The following is a 19744-nucleotide window of genomic DNA, read 5'->3' as shown; positions in this document are numbered from 1 at the left end:
TTTAGGGGAAGAAAAGGGCATGTGTCTACCCACTAATATCCCGGTAGAAAAGCAGCCGGATGCATTTTCAGATTTCTTTTCGGGAAAAATATCGAAAATTCGGAACAATTTGGACCTCGTGCAAAATTAAGATATAAATTACCACCCTTTTTCGGGTTCACAGGGATTCTCTTGTTTTAAAGAAACAACTGAAGAAGAAATTTCTAAAATAATTTTTTCATCTTCCTCGAAGTCATGTGATTTAGATCCTTTACCAACTAATATTTTGAAATTATGTCTTCCTGAATTGTTACCTTGCATAACTTATATTATAAATCAGTCACTTATTTCAGGACAAGTCCCAGATATCTATAAACATGCAATTGTAAAGCCTCTCATAAAAAAGCAAAATCTCAATGTAAATGACCTTAGTAACTACCGTCCCGTCTCAAATCTGCCATTTCTTTCTAAAATCCTTGAAAAAGTTGTACTCAGACGTCTTTCACAACATCTCCATGAAAACAATCTATGGGAAAAATTTCAGTCAGCTTATCGTTCTTACCACAGCACAGAAACTGCTCTGTGCTGTGTTGCGAGTGATTTGCTTGATGTTTTAGTTAAAGGTTCTGTTTCTCTTCTGACATTGTTAGACCTTTCGGCGGCGTTTGATACTATTGATCACGGTATTCTCATTAAACGACTTAATATAACCTTTGGCTTGTCTGGGACTGTCTTGCAGTGGTTTGAATCTTATTTAGATGGCAGAAAGCAACAGGTTATGATTTTAGATAAACTTTCTCGTCAACATACATTGTCTTTTGGTGTTCCTCAAGGCTCTGTTTTGGGTCCAATTCTTTTTGTTTTGTATACTTCTCCATTATCTAATGTCATCACTGGTCATGGGCTGCGCTATCATCTCTATGCAGATGATACGCAACTTTATGCTACTGATAAAACTAAAAATCTCGAAAATATTGTGAAACGTGTGGAAGAATGTGTGACGGATGTGAAAGAGTGGATGGATGCAAACAAGTTGAAAATGAATGAGTCAAAAACAGAAGTGATGATTGTGGGAAATAGAGGGCAGTTGAAGGTGAATGATGGTCTTGAGGTGTTGATTGGGGGTGAAAAGATCAAAGTTTCAAAGACTGTGAAAAATTTGGGTGTCTATTTTGATTCAGAAATGAAAATGTCAGCTCACATTTCTGCTCTCTGTAAATCTTTATACTTTCAATTGAAAAAAATCAGTTCGATCCGTCAGTATATTGCAATTGGAACATGTAAAACATTGGTTGTTTCCCTCATTTTTTCGAAACTAGACTATTGTAACTCGCTGCTTGTCAACTTGCCTCAGGCTTCTATTAAACAATTGCAACTACTGCAAAACAGTGCAGCAAGATTAGTTTTTGGCAAAAAAAAAATTTGATCATGCAACCCCTTTGTTGGCCTCTCTCCACTGGTTGCCCATTGAAAAGCGCACATATTACAAAGCAGCGTGTCTTGTTTATAAGTGTTTGGCTGGTATAGCACCGGCATATCTCACAGATCACGTGGTCATGTGTAAATTTGAAAATTACACTTTAAGATCATGTAATGACCAAACGAAAATTTCGGAAAAAAGATCAAGAACAAAATTTGGTGATAGATCGTTTGCTTGTTTCGGCCCCAAGATTTGGAATGAACTACCACGTGGTCTGAGGGAGTGCAAGTCTTTACCTACTTTTAAAAAGAATCTCAAGACACATTTTTACTGTATTTGTTTTTCTTGACTCTATATGAATCCTTGATTTGGCTATGAATTGTTATTGTTGTTATTATTTTATTTTATTTTATTTTTTCACTTAAAATTGATATTTATATTGTAAAGTGCCCAGAGCTTGTGTTTTACACGAGAATGAGCGCTATATAAATGTGTATTATTATTATTATTATTATTATTATATAAGTATAGTACTAGACGTCTAATTGCTTTACTTTCCATGGAGTCTTTCCCTTGCCAGTAAAAAATAATTCAACTGGATAGATTGTTTTTCACTATAGTACACCAATTGTCAAGATAGTCCTAGTTAGAATGCCTCACTTATTTTCAGCTTTCCATGGAAGAAGCCTGAGTTGTTGTCCAAGTGGATTACTAAAATCAGCAGGAAGAATGTAGATGGGTCAGAGTGGAGACCTACAAAAAATGATAGGGTCTGTAGTGTCCATTTTTTATTAGAAGATTATTATCTCGGCTTAGACCAAAAAAAATTGAGAGAGAATGCTGTCCCATCTGTATTTCCAAATTATCCCCAACATAAACCGTCTCCTGCCATTAAAAAGACAAGATCATCCCCTCGAAAACGAGCTGCTCCCAATTCTCCATTTGAAGATGCTACACCCAGTAAGACCCCTAAAGTTGATGAACATAATTATGCCTATTCTTCAGTTGAAAGCCACTTAGAAGAAACCCAAAATAAGTTGCTTGTTTGCCAAGAAAAGATGCTTCATCAAAAACAACAACTCAGTAGCATGAGGAAGAAGTTGGCCCGTCGAGATGTAAAAATTTCATTCCTTTTGGAAGATTTGAAGAAGAAAAAGTTGTTGAAAGAAGAAAATGTTGACATCCTAAAAGAAAATTTTGCTGCGGAAACCCTCACTTTAATTGAAAATGAATTAAAAGCTGCCCATATGTCCAAAAATAATATGCGTTTTCTGAGGAATTAAAATCCTTTGCTGTTTCCTTGCACTTCTATAGTGCTCAGGCTTATAATTATGTGAGAAAGTATTTGCATTTGCCTCATGCGGATACCATTCGTAGGTGGTCTGCATCCCACAATGTCTCCCCACGATTTATTACAGATGTTTTTAATACCTTGCAAGCTCAACTTAAAAAGGATGGTTTGATGAAGGATGTTTGCCTTATGTTTGATTCGATGTCCATTCGGAAGCAAGTTGTGTTTGACCCTGCATCCCAGACCTATGCTGGCTATGTGAACCATGGTAATCTTCAAGTTGCATCACCAGACACATTAGCTTCAGAAAGTCTTACTCTTCTCATCGTTGGACAAAAGCGATATTTTAAGCACCCTATTGGCTATTTTCTTGTTGATAAGATTAGTGCAGCCCAGCAAGCACGGATTATTAATGATGGGATAGTTTGGCTGTCTGAGGCAGGCTTCTCTGTTCAAGGGGTTGTGTGTGATGGAGCTTATGTTAACCAAGCGACTGCAACTGCTATTGGATGCACTATAAGTTCAGATGTCATTGATCCTGAGTTTCCTCACCCCTTGGATTCATCTAAAACCATTCCCTTTATTTTTTATGCCTGTCATTTGTTAAAAAATGTTAGAAATGCATTGGGTGACCTGAAATGTTTGCGCCGTGGAGAGGAGAGAATTGATTGGTCTTATATTGTTGCACTTCACAAGCTGCAGCTTGAAAGTAATTTAAACCTTGCCAACAAGCTAAAAGGAAGACATATTGATTATGTGAAAAATAAAATGAAAGTTTCTCTTGCTGCCCAAACTTTAAGCTCTTCTGTTGCTTCTGCCATTACGTTTCTTCGGGATGACTTGAATTTGCCTGAATTTGCTGGAAGTGAAGCGACTTGTAAATTTATTCGTATATTTGATAAATTGTTTGATTTATGCAACAGCAGTAGTTTCTGTACAAAAGGATTTAAAAGCCCTATTACAAAGGAAAATCTTGAGGAAAAGTTAGAGTTTATGCATTTTGCCAGAAATTATATATCATCTTTATGTGGCACTACTAACAAGCCAATACTACAATCAAAGAGGAAAACTGGATTTATTGGATTTTTGGCAACACTGACATCCATAGAATTGATATCTCGGAGACTTTTGGCCAATAACTACAAATACATACTTACTTACAGACTCTCTCAAGATCATTTGGAGACATTGTTTTCAAGGATACGAAGAAGAGGTGGCTGGAATAATAACCCGAATGTCCTTCAATTTAAATATGCCCTCAGGTCTCTTTTGATGAAGAATGGTGTGCTGAGTTCCAAAAATGCTAATTGCTTACCTGCCCCCGAAAATAAGCTTTTCCAAGAAAATTCATCTTTTACTGTTGACAATTCGACAAACTCTTTTCAACCTGAATTGGACAGAAAAACTATGATCTTTACGAAAACCCTTTGCCAGCCCTCAGAGTACTATTCAGATGTTTTGTATTATATGTCTGGATTTATCGCAAGGAAATTACAAGACAAAATCAAATGTTCTGTTTGTTCAGATTTTTTAGCCTCATTAGACAATCCTGATTCAAGCAAACCATCATCATCTAGTTTTACCGAAAGAAAAGACAGGGGGGGGGATTATTATATCCATCTGAAGATTTTTATAAAGTTATTACAGCAGCTGACCTTTGTTTGAGAGAAATTCTAACTACACACAAGGAGGGACCTTTGAGAGCAGTCAATAGCACAACAATAAGTAAAGTGATAATAAAAGTAACAGAAAGATTAGGGCCATCAATTTTTACAGATTTAGATAAGCATGCCATGGAAAGTCATTTTGAAAGTGAGGACAATCATGTAACACAGATTATTAAAGAAGCTTGTTCCATATTTTGTAGAACAATGTTGTATCACCACGGCAAACTATTTACAGACAGACACATATTCAACAACACATGCTCAGTTCGTCAAAAGCATACTAAGACAATACTCTTTAAACACATGTAAAGACTTGACCAGAAAACATCACCAACAACTTGTTATCTAAAGGTTAGTCCCAGAGTTAGACATTGGTGCTGTTTTGTTCCAAGTTGTCAGTTTTTTTTTGTTTTTTGTTTTTAAATTGATTATTTTACTTCTGCTTTTGTTCTTTTGACCTAATCCAGGATTACAATATCTTCAACCAGTCAACCGCTATCAACATAAAAATGTGCATGTTCTTAGTAAAGTAAACTATGTTTTAGTCGACTAAAAAATATTTAAATGCTATCGTCAAATTTTTGCCTGGAGAGGGTTAAAATTATTTGTGTTGATTTTTTGTTTGTTTTTATCATGCTTGGTGACTGAATTTAAATATGTCACATATATAGCCTACTTTTTTGCTATCAGAATCATCTCGATCTGATGTTATTCTTAGTCTTTTGTTTATAATACGATCTCATTGTAATTTCCACTACACTAATATTAATACGGAAAAAAATATAATCCTACTTAATATCCAAAGAGATAACTCCTTGACCTCCTAATTCTGATAAAATTAGACTACAGCCACGTCACACACACACACACACACACACACACACACACACAGCGGCTCGCCTGTGCTCAAGGATTCTAAATAAAGATTTTTCTCTCAATAACTTTACTAGTAGTAGTAGTAGTAGTAGTAGTAGTAGTAGTAGTAGTAGTAGTAGTAGTAGTAGTAGTAGTAGTAGTAGCAGCAGCAGCAGCAGTAAAATGTGGAATTTCCCCCTCTAAAATAGCTTTAAATGCCGGTAAACGATAATTCTAACTGTAATGCTAAACCACTGAACTATCGAGTCCAACTCTACTCATGTGAATTACGTGTATGTGAAAAAAAAAGGGGGGGGGGCAGTTTCGTCGCGCTGATGGAGTGAATGTGATCGTCATCACTACACACATAGACAACAGAAACAATTTTTAAAAAATGATTATGACACACAACCACTCACACATGAGGCTATACTATTTATCCTTTTCTCTATATAGAACAGGGCAAGACAAACAATAGTTTGACTCTCTCTCTACCCTTCGCATTGATGTTTGTCGTCTGATGAGTTCACCTCTCGGTCGACCTGTCAATATTCCTTTTTGCCGGACGTAATCATTAATAGAATGTTGTGTGGTTTTGACCGTGAAGAAAACCTTAAGAAGTCACATTTATATCATTTTAGAGAGATCGTTTTGAATAATTTTGAGTTAAACGAGCGAGCAGCAACTGGTTTTCATGAACGGCCGATCAGCGCTTGTTTACTATAGTAACGCGATTCCCAGCCAACAGCAAAATGGCGGATATTTTTCTCATCGAGGCCGCTGGTTGGTTAGCCAATAAGAGCACCGTACGGTTTCCATTGGGTAAATTCCTTGGGCAGTACTTAATGATGAAAATAATTCTTGTCTAGTCCTAAATACGGCAATCATCAAAATTGTATAGGTCACTAAATTGGATTCTATTATTCAGTAAATTGAGCAACAACTAACAGCAATGCACCACCCTTAAATGAAGTGAGTAGAAAAGTGACAGAATACAATAGAGATTAACAATATTCGCGGAGACGGGGGTTCGAACCCACGACCTTACTGGTAAGACAACTCGCCTGGCCGGGAAAGAGGGTATGGTTACTGTCACGCCACTTACTTTTCTGAATCAAAGTACAATATACAATAATGTATTCAAAACTAACAAATTAAGAAATTAAGGAGCAGACACCGGTTTAAGATAAATATCTGAACAAGTGTGTATGAAAGGTGCCAGACAAAGCAAGAAAAAAAAGTACAAGAAAAAAAAAACATCCCCAAAAAATCAGTCTACCTCGACTGGGGATTGAACCTCAGACCTTCTGATTTATTCTTGTTGTCATCAACATAAGTGCCTGCTCCAGTTACTTTTCTGAATTAATATTCACCCAAAATATCGGAGCTTAGTCAATATCTCAATCGTCTCTATATTATAATATGTTTATGTTGAGAATATGACAATAAACTGACTACAAACTTCCTGGAATTTGTGCATGAACCCATGACCTCAAGAAGTCGAGGAGAGTGGTTCAAGATAATCTACAGAGGAAAAAATAAAACCTCCAAGATGCTCATCTTCCCTTCTACTCTACCATCGTTGGTTGTAATAGAAGTACTATTTGTTGTTGTTGGATTCCCTTCTTTTTTCTCTCTTTCAAATGTATTATTTTTCTATATATTATATAACCTAATGCTCCTTATCAGTAGGAGAGACCGTGAACATATTTATCACAACACCGATATGCAAACTCAATTACCAAATTGTGATAGTGAAATAGATAGTCAGTTCTTATAGCGCAATATCCAACGTTTAGAAGTATAAGGGAAATGACAATGGTATTTTATTCTTACAATTATTTAAGCATTACAAGGCAAAATGAACTGACGATCGTGCTAAAGTTCTCTGACTGACATTTTATATAATATTCTATTAGTTTAACACGGGAGAGAGTTGAACATTTCAAAGAGATGGAAAATAACAATAATAAAAGCACGATTCATTTTGTTTGCGCCATCTAAGTGTGAATACTAAATTGCCAGAAATGTGTTGAATATTCCATGGACATAGTTTATATTTTGGGCTCCGATAGCTCAGATTGTAGAGCACTCGCTTCACAGGCACAGGGACCGAGTTCGGGTGCCGTCGAGATTTTATCTGATCCCCCTGCTCACCCAGCAGTGTTTGTGTAGCTGGGTCTGTTAGATCTGACGGGAAATACTTATCAATTGACTAGCGTCCTAACCAAAGGATAGCAAGTAATTGCTATTTTCCGTTTCACGAAATTTTTCCTGGCTCTATGAGCCTAATGGCTCTGAAGGACTACTTTTTAAAAATAGTTTATAGTGAATAAAAGCATACTGAGAACACATCCTGTAAGACGGATGATTATTGTTATGCAATACGTTAACCGGGTTGTTACTCAATCGGGTGGATCGCTAAATGAAACAAATAATGCGGGACAGAATTTATTCTCGACCGAACTGGTAAACAGGAGGAAACTGTCGCTCGGTTATAATGTAGTTGAGAGACTGCATACCCACTATCAGGACTCAACAATCTGATGTCACATCCGCCTAGCAACCAACCGGTTGGTTCTAAAGAAAGGAAAGCCGGTACTCTCTATTCTTCATGCTAGCTTCAAGTTTTGCCAACACCATGCGATCAGAATGTATAAAAGTCAAAATATGACCATATTTATTATGATATTCTCATCTGGAAGCACCTTTATGGTCTTCGAAGAAGTACTCCATGAAGGCCTTGATTGAGGTGCCATTGTCCGCAATTTTTCTCGATGGGATTGAGGGGGGGGGGGGGGGAGAACATATTCCTCTTTGTGGAATGCCGTGCTTGTGTCTGGATGAGACTTTTAGATGACATCACACTAAGTAAAAAGATATGCTCTTGGAATCTTCATGTTACATTTGTAACATTCCCCATTGTATTGCTATTCGTGTGTGCTTATAAATGTAAATCTAGAATGTTTTAAAATATTTTTATTTGCTATATCCCCTTTGGTTTCTTCTTAACTCTCGCTGAATTGATCTAAATGTGGCGCAAGTGCCGTCATACCCTAAATAATCTCAAAGAAAACCTTAACTCAACTACAAAGAATAAAAGGCAAATAAAAGAAATAAAAATTATACTATCTGCACCCCCCCCCTTTCCTTATGTTGGATTGTAAATAAATCAAAAGCAATTGAAGGCTGCATTTCCAAAACTCGTTAAGCTGATATTTCTATTTTTTTAAAGATTTTCTACCCAAAATGAACTGTAAACTTTATTTTAACCATCGATTAACACAGGATTGGTGTGAATTTTGAAGTTTAAATATAATAAAATACAGATCGAATGAGATATTTTAGGGGAAATAATCATCAATATCTCAAAATAGGAAAATAAGTAAGGGAGTTCCTTTATTCCTGTTTTAGAGTGGCTATATCTCATAAAAAAAAAAACAAAACAAAACAAACAAAAAATTTAAAAAGTGACATATGGGAGAGCAACTTGATTAGTATATCTAGCACACTTGCAAAGCTGGTATCCACATCTCTGAGTCTCTGGTTCCCCACTCGTGTCCATCTTCTATAGTCCCAGGATTACTACTCACTTATGTCCACATCCTCTAGTTCATATTTCAATCCCCATTGGTGTCCACAACCCACAGTCACTGGTTCACACCCCATTTGCGCTCCTCTCAGATATTATTATATGGTTCACTCCCCACTGGTGTCCACCTACCATAGTCTCTGGTTCAAACGTCACTGCTGCCGATGTCCCATAGTCTCTGGTTCACTCCCCAGTGATGAGCACCTCTCATTGTCTCTGGTTCAATCCCCACTTGTGCCATTCTCCCATTGTCTCTGATTCAACCCCACTGATGCCCATACAAAAATACTTACATACATACATACATACATAAATACATACATACATACATACATACATACATACATACATACATACATACATACATACATACTGGTGTTATATGATCTCTTTTTTTCGTTAATTTTATAAGTCTAGCCGCTTTATTTTGATTTTTTTGTAGTTGATGAATTAATTTACTTTGACAACCAATGAGAAGGGCATTGCAATAATCTAATCTGCTAGTAATAAAAGAATAAACAAGCATATTTGTAATATCTTCATCTATATAATGTCTGATTCATACATACGTACATACATACATACATACATACATACATACATACATACATACATACATACATACATACATACATACATACATACATACATACATACATGTATGTATGTATGTATGTATGTATGTATGTATGTATGTATGTATGTATGTATGTATGTATGTATGTATGTATGTATGTATGTATGTATGTATGTATGTATGTATGTATGTATGTATGTATGTATGTATGTATGTATGTATGTATATATGTATGTACGTATGTATGAATCAGACATTATATAGATGAAGATATTACAAATATGCTTGTTTATTCTTTTATTACTAGCAGATTAGATTATTATTACGTACGTATGTATGTATGTATGTATGTATGTATGTATGTATGTATGTATGTATGTATGTATGTATGTTTGTATGTATGTATGTATGTATGTATGTATGTATGTATGTATGTATGTATGTATGTATGTATGTATGTATGTATGTATGTACGTATGTATGAATCAGACATTATATAGATGAAGATATTACAAATATGCTTGTTTATTCTTTTATTACTAGCAGATTAGATTATTGCAATGCCCTTCTCATTGGTTGTCAAAGTAAATTAATTCATCAACTACAAAAAATCAAAATAAAGTGGCTAGACTTATAAAATTAACGAAAAAAGAGATCATATAACACCAGTTCTCCAGGAATTGCGCTGGCTTCCTGTGAAGTATAGGATAGAATTTAAGATATTGTGATATGTTTTTAGATGTCTGGATGGATTGGCACCTGAATATTTGCAGGAATTGATTAAAAAGTATGAACCCACTCGAAATTTAAGATCATCTCAGTCCCAACTTCTAAAAGTTACCACCTCAAAATCCACTTTTGGTGAAAAAGCGTTTTCATTCCAAGCGCCACGCCTATGGAACGCACTTAGTCCTCGGACAAAGTCCTGTGAATATTTATCAGCTTTTAGGAAATGTCTGAAGACTGAGTTTTTCCGTGAGGCTTATTTTTCATGAAATGGATGTAGCTTAGATTTTGTTTTTTGTATACATGCTTATTATGTATCATGTAGTGTCGTGATTTTCAATTGTGTTGTTTTTAAACATTTTTATTTTTATTATGTAAAGCGCCACAGAGCACGATTAACGTGGAAGTTTAGGCGCTATATAAATTCATAATTTACTATTTACTATTTAAGATCGTCAGCGAGTATCAAATTCATCTCCGACGTACGAATAGGAATAAGCTTTTATGCCAATAGTCGAATGCCATAGGGAAAAATTAGTCCCCGGAGGGTACGGATAAGGATATAGCAATATATTTTCATGGGATAACAAAAGCTTCCCCCCCCCCTTCCCCGTACGAATAGGGATAGTTTTTTTTCATTTTACTTTATATTGTCATGGGGTAATAAAAGGTCCCCAACCCGACGTAAAATTAACCGTAAAAACACGACCTACGATTGGGGTTAAATAACAGCCGACACAATATTCTATAAGGCCTGGCCTTTGATTTTGAGCGATATCCCTTCATATATAGGAATAATAAGAGTAAAGAAAAAATAGTGGAATAGATAAAAAGTCATGATTTTTAAATTCCACATGTATCTTAGCGATGAAAAACTTTATTTTTTTCATTTGGAATAGTTAAAATCGGCGTTATAAGGGAAGCAGTCATTCATCCGTATCCTGTCGTAACATTAATATTTATCTATGGAGTATAGCTAGTAAAACCAACTTTGTCGTTGATGTGGTTAAAGCCATCGGGGTATGGATATATATCATAGTATTTAGGCATCAGTTGAAGTATGGTGTTGCTTGTGTGGTACAGACAGTGGGCATCTGTTATCTCTGGCATACAGTCTCTAGCGATTGTGTGACGGTCGTAAACTCGTATTGGTGTTGGGTAGAAATGTCCGTCGAGGCGATGCTGGGGATAGTGATAGTTATAACACCTCTCTGCCATTTCGGGAAATCCCTCATTCCAACACTGATCTTCCCATTGGAGAATTGTTGACTCTATGCACATGCTGTACAAGTAGCCATATTTGGACGATCTAAATTGTTTGGCGCAGATTCCCATACACCGCGTTATTTTCCGGTACCCCGCAAGTCCAGAACAGAAATGATCGAGCTGGGTCCAGTCTTTCATAGATATTATAAGGAACACATCAGAGATGGTTAACTCTTCCAAGCCTGCATCCCTGGGACATGATTCGGTAAGATTCTTGCACATTTCCAGAACATAATTTCTTTCCCGACTCATATCTAAAAGATAGAAATATATGAACATTTTTTATTGTCATAATAATTGTAACGATAACCACAGCCACATCATCATCATCATCATCATCATCATCATCATCATCATCATCATCATCATCATCATCATCATCATCATCATCAATATCATTATTATTATTATTATTATTATTATTATTATTATTATTATTATTATTATTATTATTATTATTATTACTATTACTATTACTAGTGTAGAATCCGCAATAGTTGCAAAGGCATAAAGGCGCTAGGAACAGACTGTTATCAATTAAACTTCTTATACTTCTATATTGTATTGTTAGATTTGCCAGTAATTCTGTGCTCGATTATAAAAATGTAACAGTGGCTTTACTTGGCAATGTTGACCCCCTACCCTATTATTAAAAGAATAGATTAGAAATATTATCATTACTTGATAGCATCGAGACATATCTCAAATTACATCATTTTGTTGCGGATAAAATTGTTGTTATTTGAATGTCTCAAAAGAAATTTAAAATTACGTCATCATTTTTGTGTGTGTGGATATGCTAGAATTGCGTACTATAAACTGTACTTGTAATAAATATAATTGAAAATCAAACGTCAAAAAATACTTGAGCATTACGATCTATAGTCCCTTCCAAGTTCCGTGCCCACTGAACATTACAAATTCCTCCACAGTTATAAAATATGGTGGCCGGATTTGTTCATGGGGACTTATAATTTGAGTGACGTTACGAATTTGGAATACCGATGGTAATTGACCAAACAGTTTTTTCACAATGCCATTGGGGATTGAACCCTGGACTAGGGGAGATGGACACAAGTAGGGGATAAACGTGGGATTGTGGAAGGTGGCTACGAGTAGGGAGTGAACCCGGGAGTATAAGAGGTGGACACAATCGGGAATTGAACTTGGGACTGTGGCAGGTGGATCTCAGTGGGGAATGAACCGGGGACTAGGGGAATTTGACACCAATGGAGAGTGATCCGGAGTCTACCCGAGGTTAACACCCTTGGGAAGTGAACCTGGGACTGTAGGAGATGGTCAGCAGTGGGGATTGATTCCGGAACTAGGAGAGGTAGGAACCAATAGTAAGAGAACCAGAAACTATGGGTGGTGGGCATCAGTTGTGAGTGAACCGGAACACCCACGAATTGGTGGACACTGGTAAGGTGATAATCTTTCGCTCAATCTCCATTGCGTCCTACCTCTCATTGTGTCTGGTTCATTCCCCATTGGAGCGCTTTTCAGTAGATTTCGGTAGATTTTGGTGGATTTTAGTTCACTCCCCAATCGTGTCCACCTCCCATACTCCGGGTTCACTCCCTACTGGTATCCACCTCCCATAGTTCCAGGTTTATCCTCACTGGATTCCAAATTCCATAGTTCTAGGCTTACTCTCCACGTATGTTCACGTTCATCTAGTCCCGGGTTAAAACCCCACTGGTGTTCACCTCCCACAGTCCCCGGTACATTCCCTAATTTTGTCCACCTGCCATTCTCCCGGGTTCACTCCCTACTGGCACCCACCTCCCATAGTCCCAGTCCCAGGTTTATTCTCCACTTGTGTTCACCTCCCCTAGATTCGTTGTCTACCTGCCTCATTGGAGTATCGTTAGCCTCACGCAGACAGATGGAACGATGGCTAACCACCGGGACCGGTGGTGTAGTTTAGTCTTTTTAAGTGGCTTATGCATTTTCTGAAAGAATATGCTCACCATACCATTCTAATCTGTTATTGAAGTGAATCGGGTGATTTTTTTATGAAGTTATGGTCAGATATTTTGAAAAAGTATCCAGCAACCAATCTCAAATTTCATTAATTTTTAACTTGACTATTTAGAAGTGAAATTAAGCCGACCGCTTCGCCATTGAGTTTCGTATGTGGACTTGATCATGATGCAATAGTAGTGTGGATTCCAGGTTGTTGGAGGCCATTGTCTCACCGGATTGGATCGCCATTCTGTTTTATGCTTACAACGTCAGGTCGTTCTGAGGCGCCCGCAAATCGGCTGGCCTTCCGGATGGTCACGTGATAGTCCACCGGTTGTCCTTTGCCGCGAGGTATGCACCTAAGCGCTACCACCAGCTGTTGAATGCGTCAAGTCTGCGATCCATAAGGGGCGACGGGGTTGACCTTGGGGTATTCTTGCACCCTCTCTGTTGAGAGACCACGGACACGACACAGGGGAGTTTGGTTATCAGACTTACTAGAGTTTTTGAATGTTTTAAATTGAGCGCAATATCCACTACACGTGCTCAACGCGCTTTACAAGGGGCCTCTGACCAACAGCAACACTTAACATGTAGGACGTGACATGACGCCTTTTAGGCGATATTACAATTTTTCGGACAGAGACAACACATTTAAAGGCCAGATACTCATTTTAAACCTGGGAACGGTGAGAGAATGCAAGTAAAGAGCCTTTCCCAAGGATTCAAATATGCGCCGAGCGAGGCTCGAACTCAGGACCATCCGATCGGAAAGTGAGTGGCATAACACATAGCCGCACCAATATTACACATATTATGTGCACTTATCAGTGGGGGACAAGTTTCCCCAGTTGACTCAGTGGTAAGATTTAAAAATATCGATGATTTAAAATTATTTTTCAAAAAAGAAATAAAAATAATGTAATACTTACAATCTTCTTCTGCATGGACACAAGTTTGTTCCAAGACGATGAAAAACATCAAACATGTTAGAATTGCTATTTTGTTTGCCATTCTCAGATGTGGAATAATAAACGAATAGACAGAACTGCGTCGGAAATTATTTCAAAAGCACGACTTTCAAAAATGATAGAGAGAGCATGTGTTATATGGTATCCAGCCCAATATGGTGCTCAATGATGATTAGATTAATTTGACAAAAACTGTGTTAAAGGTCACAGCGAAATGCTAGACCTAAATTAGATACCATGAAAAGTTGCCAGTCTTTTTCAGTCATCACTTTTTATTAGTAAATTGCACATCAAAGTGAAAATACATCTTAATTTGTGTATCCCTCTGCCTTGTGTCTTGTTATAATAAAAATTTTTAAAAATACTTCGTCTTGCCAGTGTTTTAGGTAAATTTTTTGTATATTATATGAAAATAATAATAATTCTTCGATAAAATAAGTGAAATTTATTTAGTTGAAAAAAGTATTAAACCAATTTTTAAAATGCCAAAATGGTTTTCAAAACGTCAACTTGTTGGAAATAGGCACAAAACACGCCAAATTGGCAACTATTATACCACTGGATACAGAGCGCAGACAACTGAACTTGAATATTAGGTTGAATAATGTGGGGGGGGGGGAGAAAGAGAGAGAGAGAGAGAGAGAGAGAGAGAGAGAGAGAGAGAGAGAGAGAGAGAGGGGGGGGGGTTGCGGGTGGAGGTTAATGCTACTAGTTGTGGAATCGGGCTAGTGGTAGGTCGTTTTATGGAGTAGTTGCCCTAATAGGTATCATCATTCCGTTTGGACAATATAGCTATTTGGTCTTGTGGCATGACACTCACTTCGGCAGGTGTGGCTTCGAGCCTCGCTCGGCGTATAGTTGAGTCCTTAAAAAGGCTCTTTACTCACATTCTCTCACCGTGCTCATGTGTAAAATGAGTACCTGGCTGTTAACTGCGTTGTCTCTGTCCGAAAATAATGTATTATCGCCTGACAGGCGTCATGTCACGTCGTACATATTAAGTACTGTTGTTGGTAAAGCACTTTGAGGACGTTTAGTGAATATTGTCCTATATAGAACCTTAACTTTTTAACCATAACACGTTATGACTTTTCATTGTAAGAGTCGCTGAGGTCAAAGGCATATAAGGTCAAAGGCCATATAAATGAGAAGAAAGAAATTTTCAGATTTCAGATTTTAAAATCCCGGATTAGATTTTAACTATGTTCATAATAACCCCCCCCCCCCCCCAAAAAAAAAATAAATTTAAAAAATAAAAAAATAAAAACAAACAACAAAAAAAAAAAACACCAAAAAACAAAACAAACAAAAACCCCCATCAAATATCAACATTCCCTCCCCCCAACACCCCCCTCCCAAACAACAACAACACAGGGAAACAAAGACAGAACGGAATAACATCAACTTCACGTGTTTTTTATTTGTAAACAACGAGCTATCTTAGTCAGAGTGAGCTTGTGGATCACCACTAATCCCGTATTTTGATTGCGACTAGGCTAATATGGTCTTGTGGTATGACACTCGCTTCAGGATCGGAAGATCCTGGGTTCGAGCCTCCGTGCATAGTTGAGTTCTTGGAAAACGCTCTTTACTCACATTCTCTCACCGTACTCGGGTGTAAAATGAGTACTTGATCGGTAAGTGTTATCTCTGTTAGAAAAAAAAATAATTAAATATCGCTTTACATGCGCCATGTCTCGTCCATTATGTTACGCGTTGCTGTTGGCCAGGGACCCTTTATATAATGATTTGAGCACTTTTAGTGGATATTGCGCTATATAAAAGCACAAGTTTGTAGGTTTGATTGGACAAACATCTACTGGTTGGGATTCTTAGTTTCTCTCTCTCTCTCTCTCTCTCTCTCTCTCTCTCTCTCTCTCTCTCTCTCATTCTCTCTTGATCTATCCCTCTATATATGTATCTATCTATCTATATATCTCTATCTACGATCAATCAATCAATCTATATATATATATATATATATATATATATATATATATATATATATATATATATATATATATATATATCTTTTGAACCCACTTACCCAGTATAAAAATCGGATTAATAAATTTTGGACCGCACCGTAATAAATCTCAAGATATACTCGACATAATTGAATATCAAAAAATTCCACCCGAAGGTTTTAGTGTTAAATCATCTCCACGCATTATGAGGAAAGGTGTTGAAATTGCAATCATTTACAACTTGTCACTCTTTGATTAGATATATTCCACCATGACGGTTTTAGAAGATTTGAGTACACTGGATAAGCCATCCATGAAAATCATTTTAAAAAGTAGTTTCACTGCATTTACCGTCTACCACAAAGTCAACAAACTTATATTATTAACAATTGATTTTTCATAAGAGTTCTGTGAATTTGTGTCTATTCAATCAACATACAATATATATAATATTTTATGGGCGATTTTACCATTCATTATTTCGGGGAAAATTTGAATCTAAAGTATTTTAAGAGCTTATTGATACAGACAACTCTATCCAACTTGTACGCGGCCCTATAAAGAACCATGGCCACAGATTAGATCATGTAAGTACAGGCAGTGAACATTCTCTCTCTTCACCTGTCTTGAAAATGGATAAATTAATTTCGGACACGATTCATAGTGATTCATTATCAAGTTTTTCAAAGTTCACAGAGTCTGACTTCCGTGACTGCATTGTGTCGTCTCTAACTAAAGGTTTTTATCTGGACCCCGTAAATACTGCCATGCTAAAAACACCATTTACATGTATTGTAAATAATTCGTTGCAGTGAGGGGCTGGACCAGTTATTTACAAAGTTGCTCATGTCAAACCCCATTTGAAAAAAAACATGTCCAGATAGAGAACTTAAAAACGATCGCCATGCCTCTAATCTTCCTTTTCTCTCTAAAATCTAGGAACAGGTTGTTTGAAACAGTATCTCATCTTTAAAATAATTGTCTTAAAGATAAATTTCCTTCGGCTTATAGGCAACATTATTCGAAAGAAACCGCACTTGCTAGGGTTGTTTAAATGCTTGTCCTATCTTCTGCTTTTGACACGATTGGCCATAAACCTCGCCTCAAACCTTTTGAAATTACGTATGGCTTGTCTGGTGCAGCACTTGATTGGTTTAGGTCACATTTGTTTAATCGTAAATATATGTTTATGGTGGATCTTAATTGTGGGTTTCCCCATGATTCAGTACTTGGGGACCGTTCCTTATCTTCTGTACGTTGGCCTCTGTCTAAAACCATCAGAGGTTTCGGTCTGTCTTACCATCAATACGCTGATTACACGTAGTTGTTCTGTGTCGCCAATACGAGAAGTTAACAAGGAATATCAGACATTAGTAAGAAGTGTATCCAAAGTGTCATGGAATGGATGAATGGGAACAGGAAGTGGAAAAGTGCATCAAATATGAAGCTGGGGGGTGCTTCCATTCAAATTGTTGACAAAGTGAAAAATGTTTGCACATTCTTAACCTCTGGACTGTCGAAGGAGCATCAGGTTAATAATTTGTTTAGATTATCTACCTTTTTTCAACTACAAATGTTTGCTTCCATTATATAGATTATAACTGAGGATGTGACCAAACACCTGGTTGTGTCCTTGTGCTATCGAAACTGGATTATTGTAATCCTCTGTTGTTTGGCGTTTGGCAATATAATCTGAGACGTCTTCAGATAGTCCAGAACAGCGAGGCCAGACTAGTATTCATGAAGCGTAAGTGTGATTCTGCCGGACCTCTGGTTCATGACCCACATTGGCTGTTTGTTGAGAAAAGGATTAAATTCAAAGCTTGTTTTTTTTTGTATCATTGTCTTGAGAGTATTGGCCCTTCCACCCTTTCGGAACAAATTGAAAGATGTTCAAATCCCCACCCCTTATGTTCTGCCAGTGATTCCACCAAATTAGTTGTACCTCAAATATGCAAAAATGCTGGAATGATATCATTTTCCTCTTTCGGGCCCTCTGTTTGAATCGCCTTACCACAGAGCATTCGTGAAGTCGAATCTTTGTCTAGTTTTAAACGCTCGCTTAAAACATAATATCCTTTCGATTTTCGTAGATGATATGAGAAGCAAGATAGGCGTCCGGCTTGTTTTTGTGTTTTTTTTTGTGTGAATGAGTTTGTCTCAGCCAAAGTAATTTGTAATTTAAGCGCTTAGAGTCTGGTGTCTCAGATTAATAGCGCTATATACGTTTTCAGCATTATTATTATTATTATTATTATTATTATTATTATTATTATTATTATTATTATTATTATTATTATTATTATTAGTATTATTATCATTATTATTATTATTATTATTGTTTGTTAGTTTTATTTTATATTGTACTTTATAAACTTTTGAGTATACTCTGGATAGGAAGTTATAGGCAATGTTTTGTTTTTCGTTCCTGTTTTTTTTTTTGGTCCAGGCAGGATCCTTAGCTAGAAGGGGCGGGGGGGGGGGGGGGCAGTCGGAAACAGACATATGTAAAGTACCCTTTTTGGGAGATGATATGGTTTTCCTTGTAAATCATCTCTTTGTTTCTGTTATATTCTAATTATTCGTCTTGAATAGTGTGTATTGTACTTTATAACAATTTGAGTGCAACCTTCATTGCATAATCCTTTGCTTGTGCCTGGATGTCAACATTTTACACAAAGATGAATTGCTTGTGGAATCTTCTGTTCCCTTTTGAGCATATATAATTTACAATTATCCACTAAACGTGCTCAGAGCGCTATACAAGGGGTCACTGACCAACAGTAACTATTAACATGTAGGACGTGACACGACTCTTGTTAGGAGATGTTACAATTTATTTTTTCGGACAGAGACAACGCTGTTAATGGAGAGAAACTCATTTTACACCTGAGTACTGTGAGAGAATATGAGTAAAGAGTCTTTTCCAAGGAGTCAACTATGCGCCAAGCGAGGCTGGAACCCAGAAATTTCCGATCCGAAAGCGAGTGTCATATCACAAGACCCAATTGCCACACATGGCAGAATCCTTTGCTTGTGCCTGGATGTCAAAATTATACACAAAAATGGATTGCTGGTGGATCTTCTGTTCCTTATTTGACCCAGTTCCTTTGTCTTTCCTTTTTCTTCGGGCCTTTTCAACTTCATGTCTACAATTTTCCTCTTCAACCTCCTTTATACTGGCGCTGAAATGACTTAATAGTGTTGCAAGCGTCGAAAACCCATGTAAACCAATAAAAAAAATAAACAGAAAAAAAAATCAAAGCCAAAAGACAAAAAACAAGAAAAAAAAAACAAACAAACAAAAAAACAAAAATAATTGAAGAGTGGTTTTCCGAAACTCCCTGACTCCGTTTTTCTCATTTTAAAATATCGAGGATTATTTCCCCTGAAATTTCTCATTCGGTCTATTATTTTATCATATTTAAACTTCAAATTCACACAAATCTCAGGAAAGTCTTGTGC

The 19744-nt window shown here is 36.8% G+C and overlaps 1 protein-coding gene across 1 annotated transcript; it reads right to left on the bottom strand.

Annotated features, from left to right (window-relative positions):
* Positions 1-10964: 10964 nt before the first annotated feature.
* LOC144974235 (uncharacterized) lies at positions 10965-14471 on the bottom strand. The gene is made up of 2 exons (XM_078917151.1): positions 14274-14471; positions 10965-11627 (listed from the first exon to the last, which is right to left on the bottom strand). The coding sequence occupies exons 1-2, from the start codon at positions 14353-14355 to the stop codon at positions 11071-11073; spliced, it is 639 nt and encodes a 212-aa protein (XP_078773277.1). The 5' UTR covers positions 14356-14471; the 3' UTR covers positions 10965-11070.
* Between the last annotated feature and the right edge of the window lie 5273 nt (positions 14472-19744).

This window comes from Berghia stephanieae, chromosome 5 (genome assembly GCF_034508935.2).
Source record: "Berghia stephanieae isolate SIO BIC M18660-M18661 chromosome 5, UCSD_Bste_1.3, whole genome shotgun sequence".
Taxonomy (NCBI): domain Eukaryota; kingdom Metazoa; phylum Mollusca; class Gastropoda; order Nudibranchia; family Aeolidiidae; genus Berghia; species Berghia stephanieae.
The sequence above is the reverse complement of the archived record's forward strand: the minus strand, read 5'-3'. Positions and strand labels throughout refer to the sequence as shown.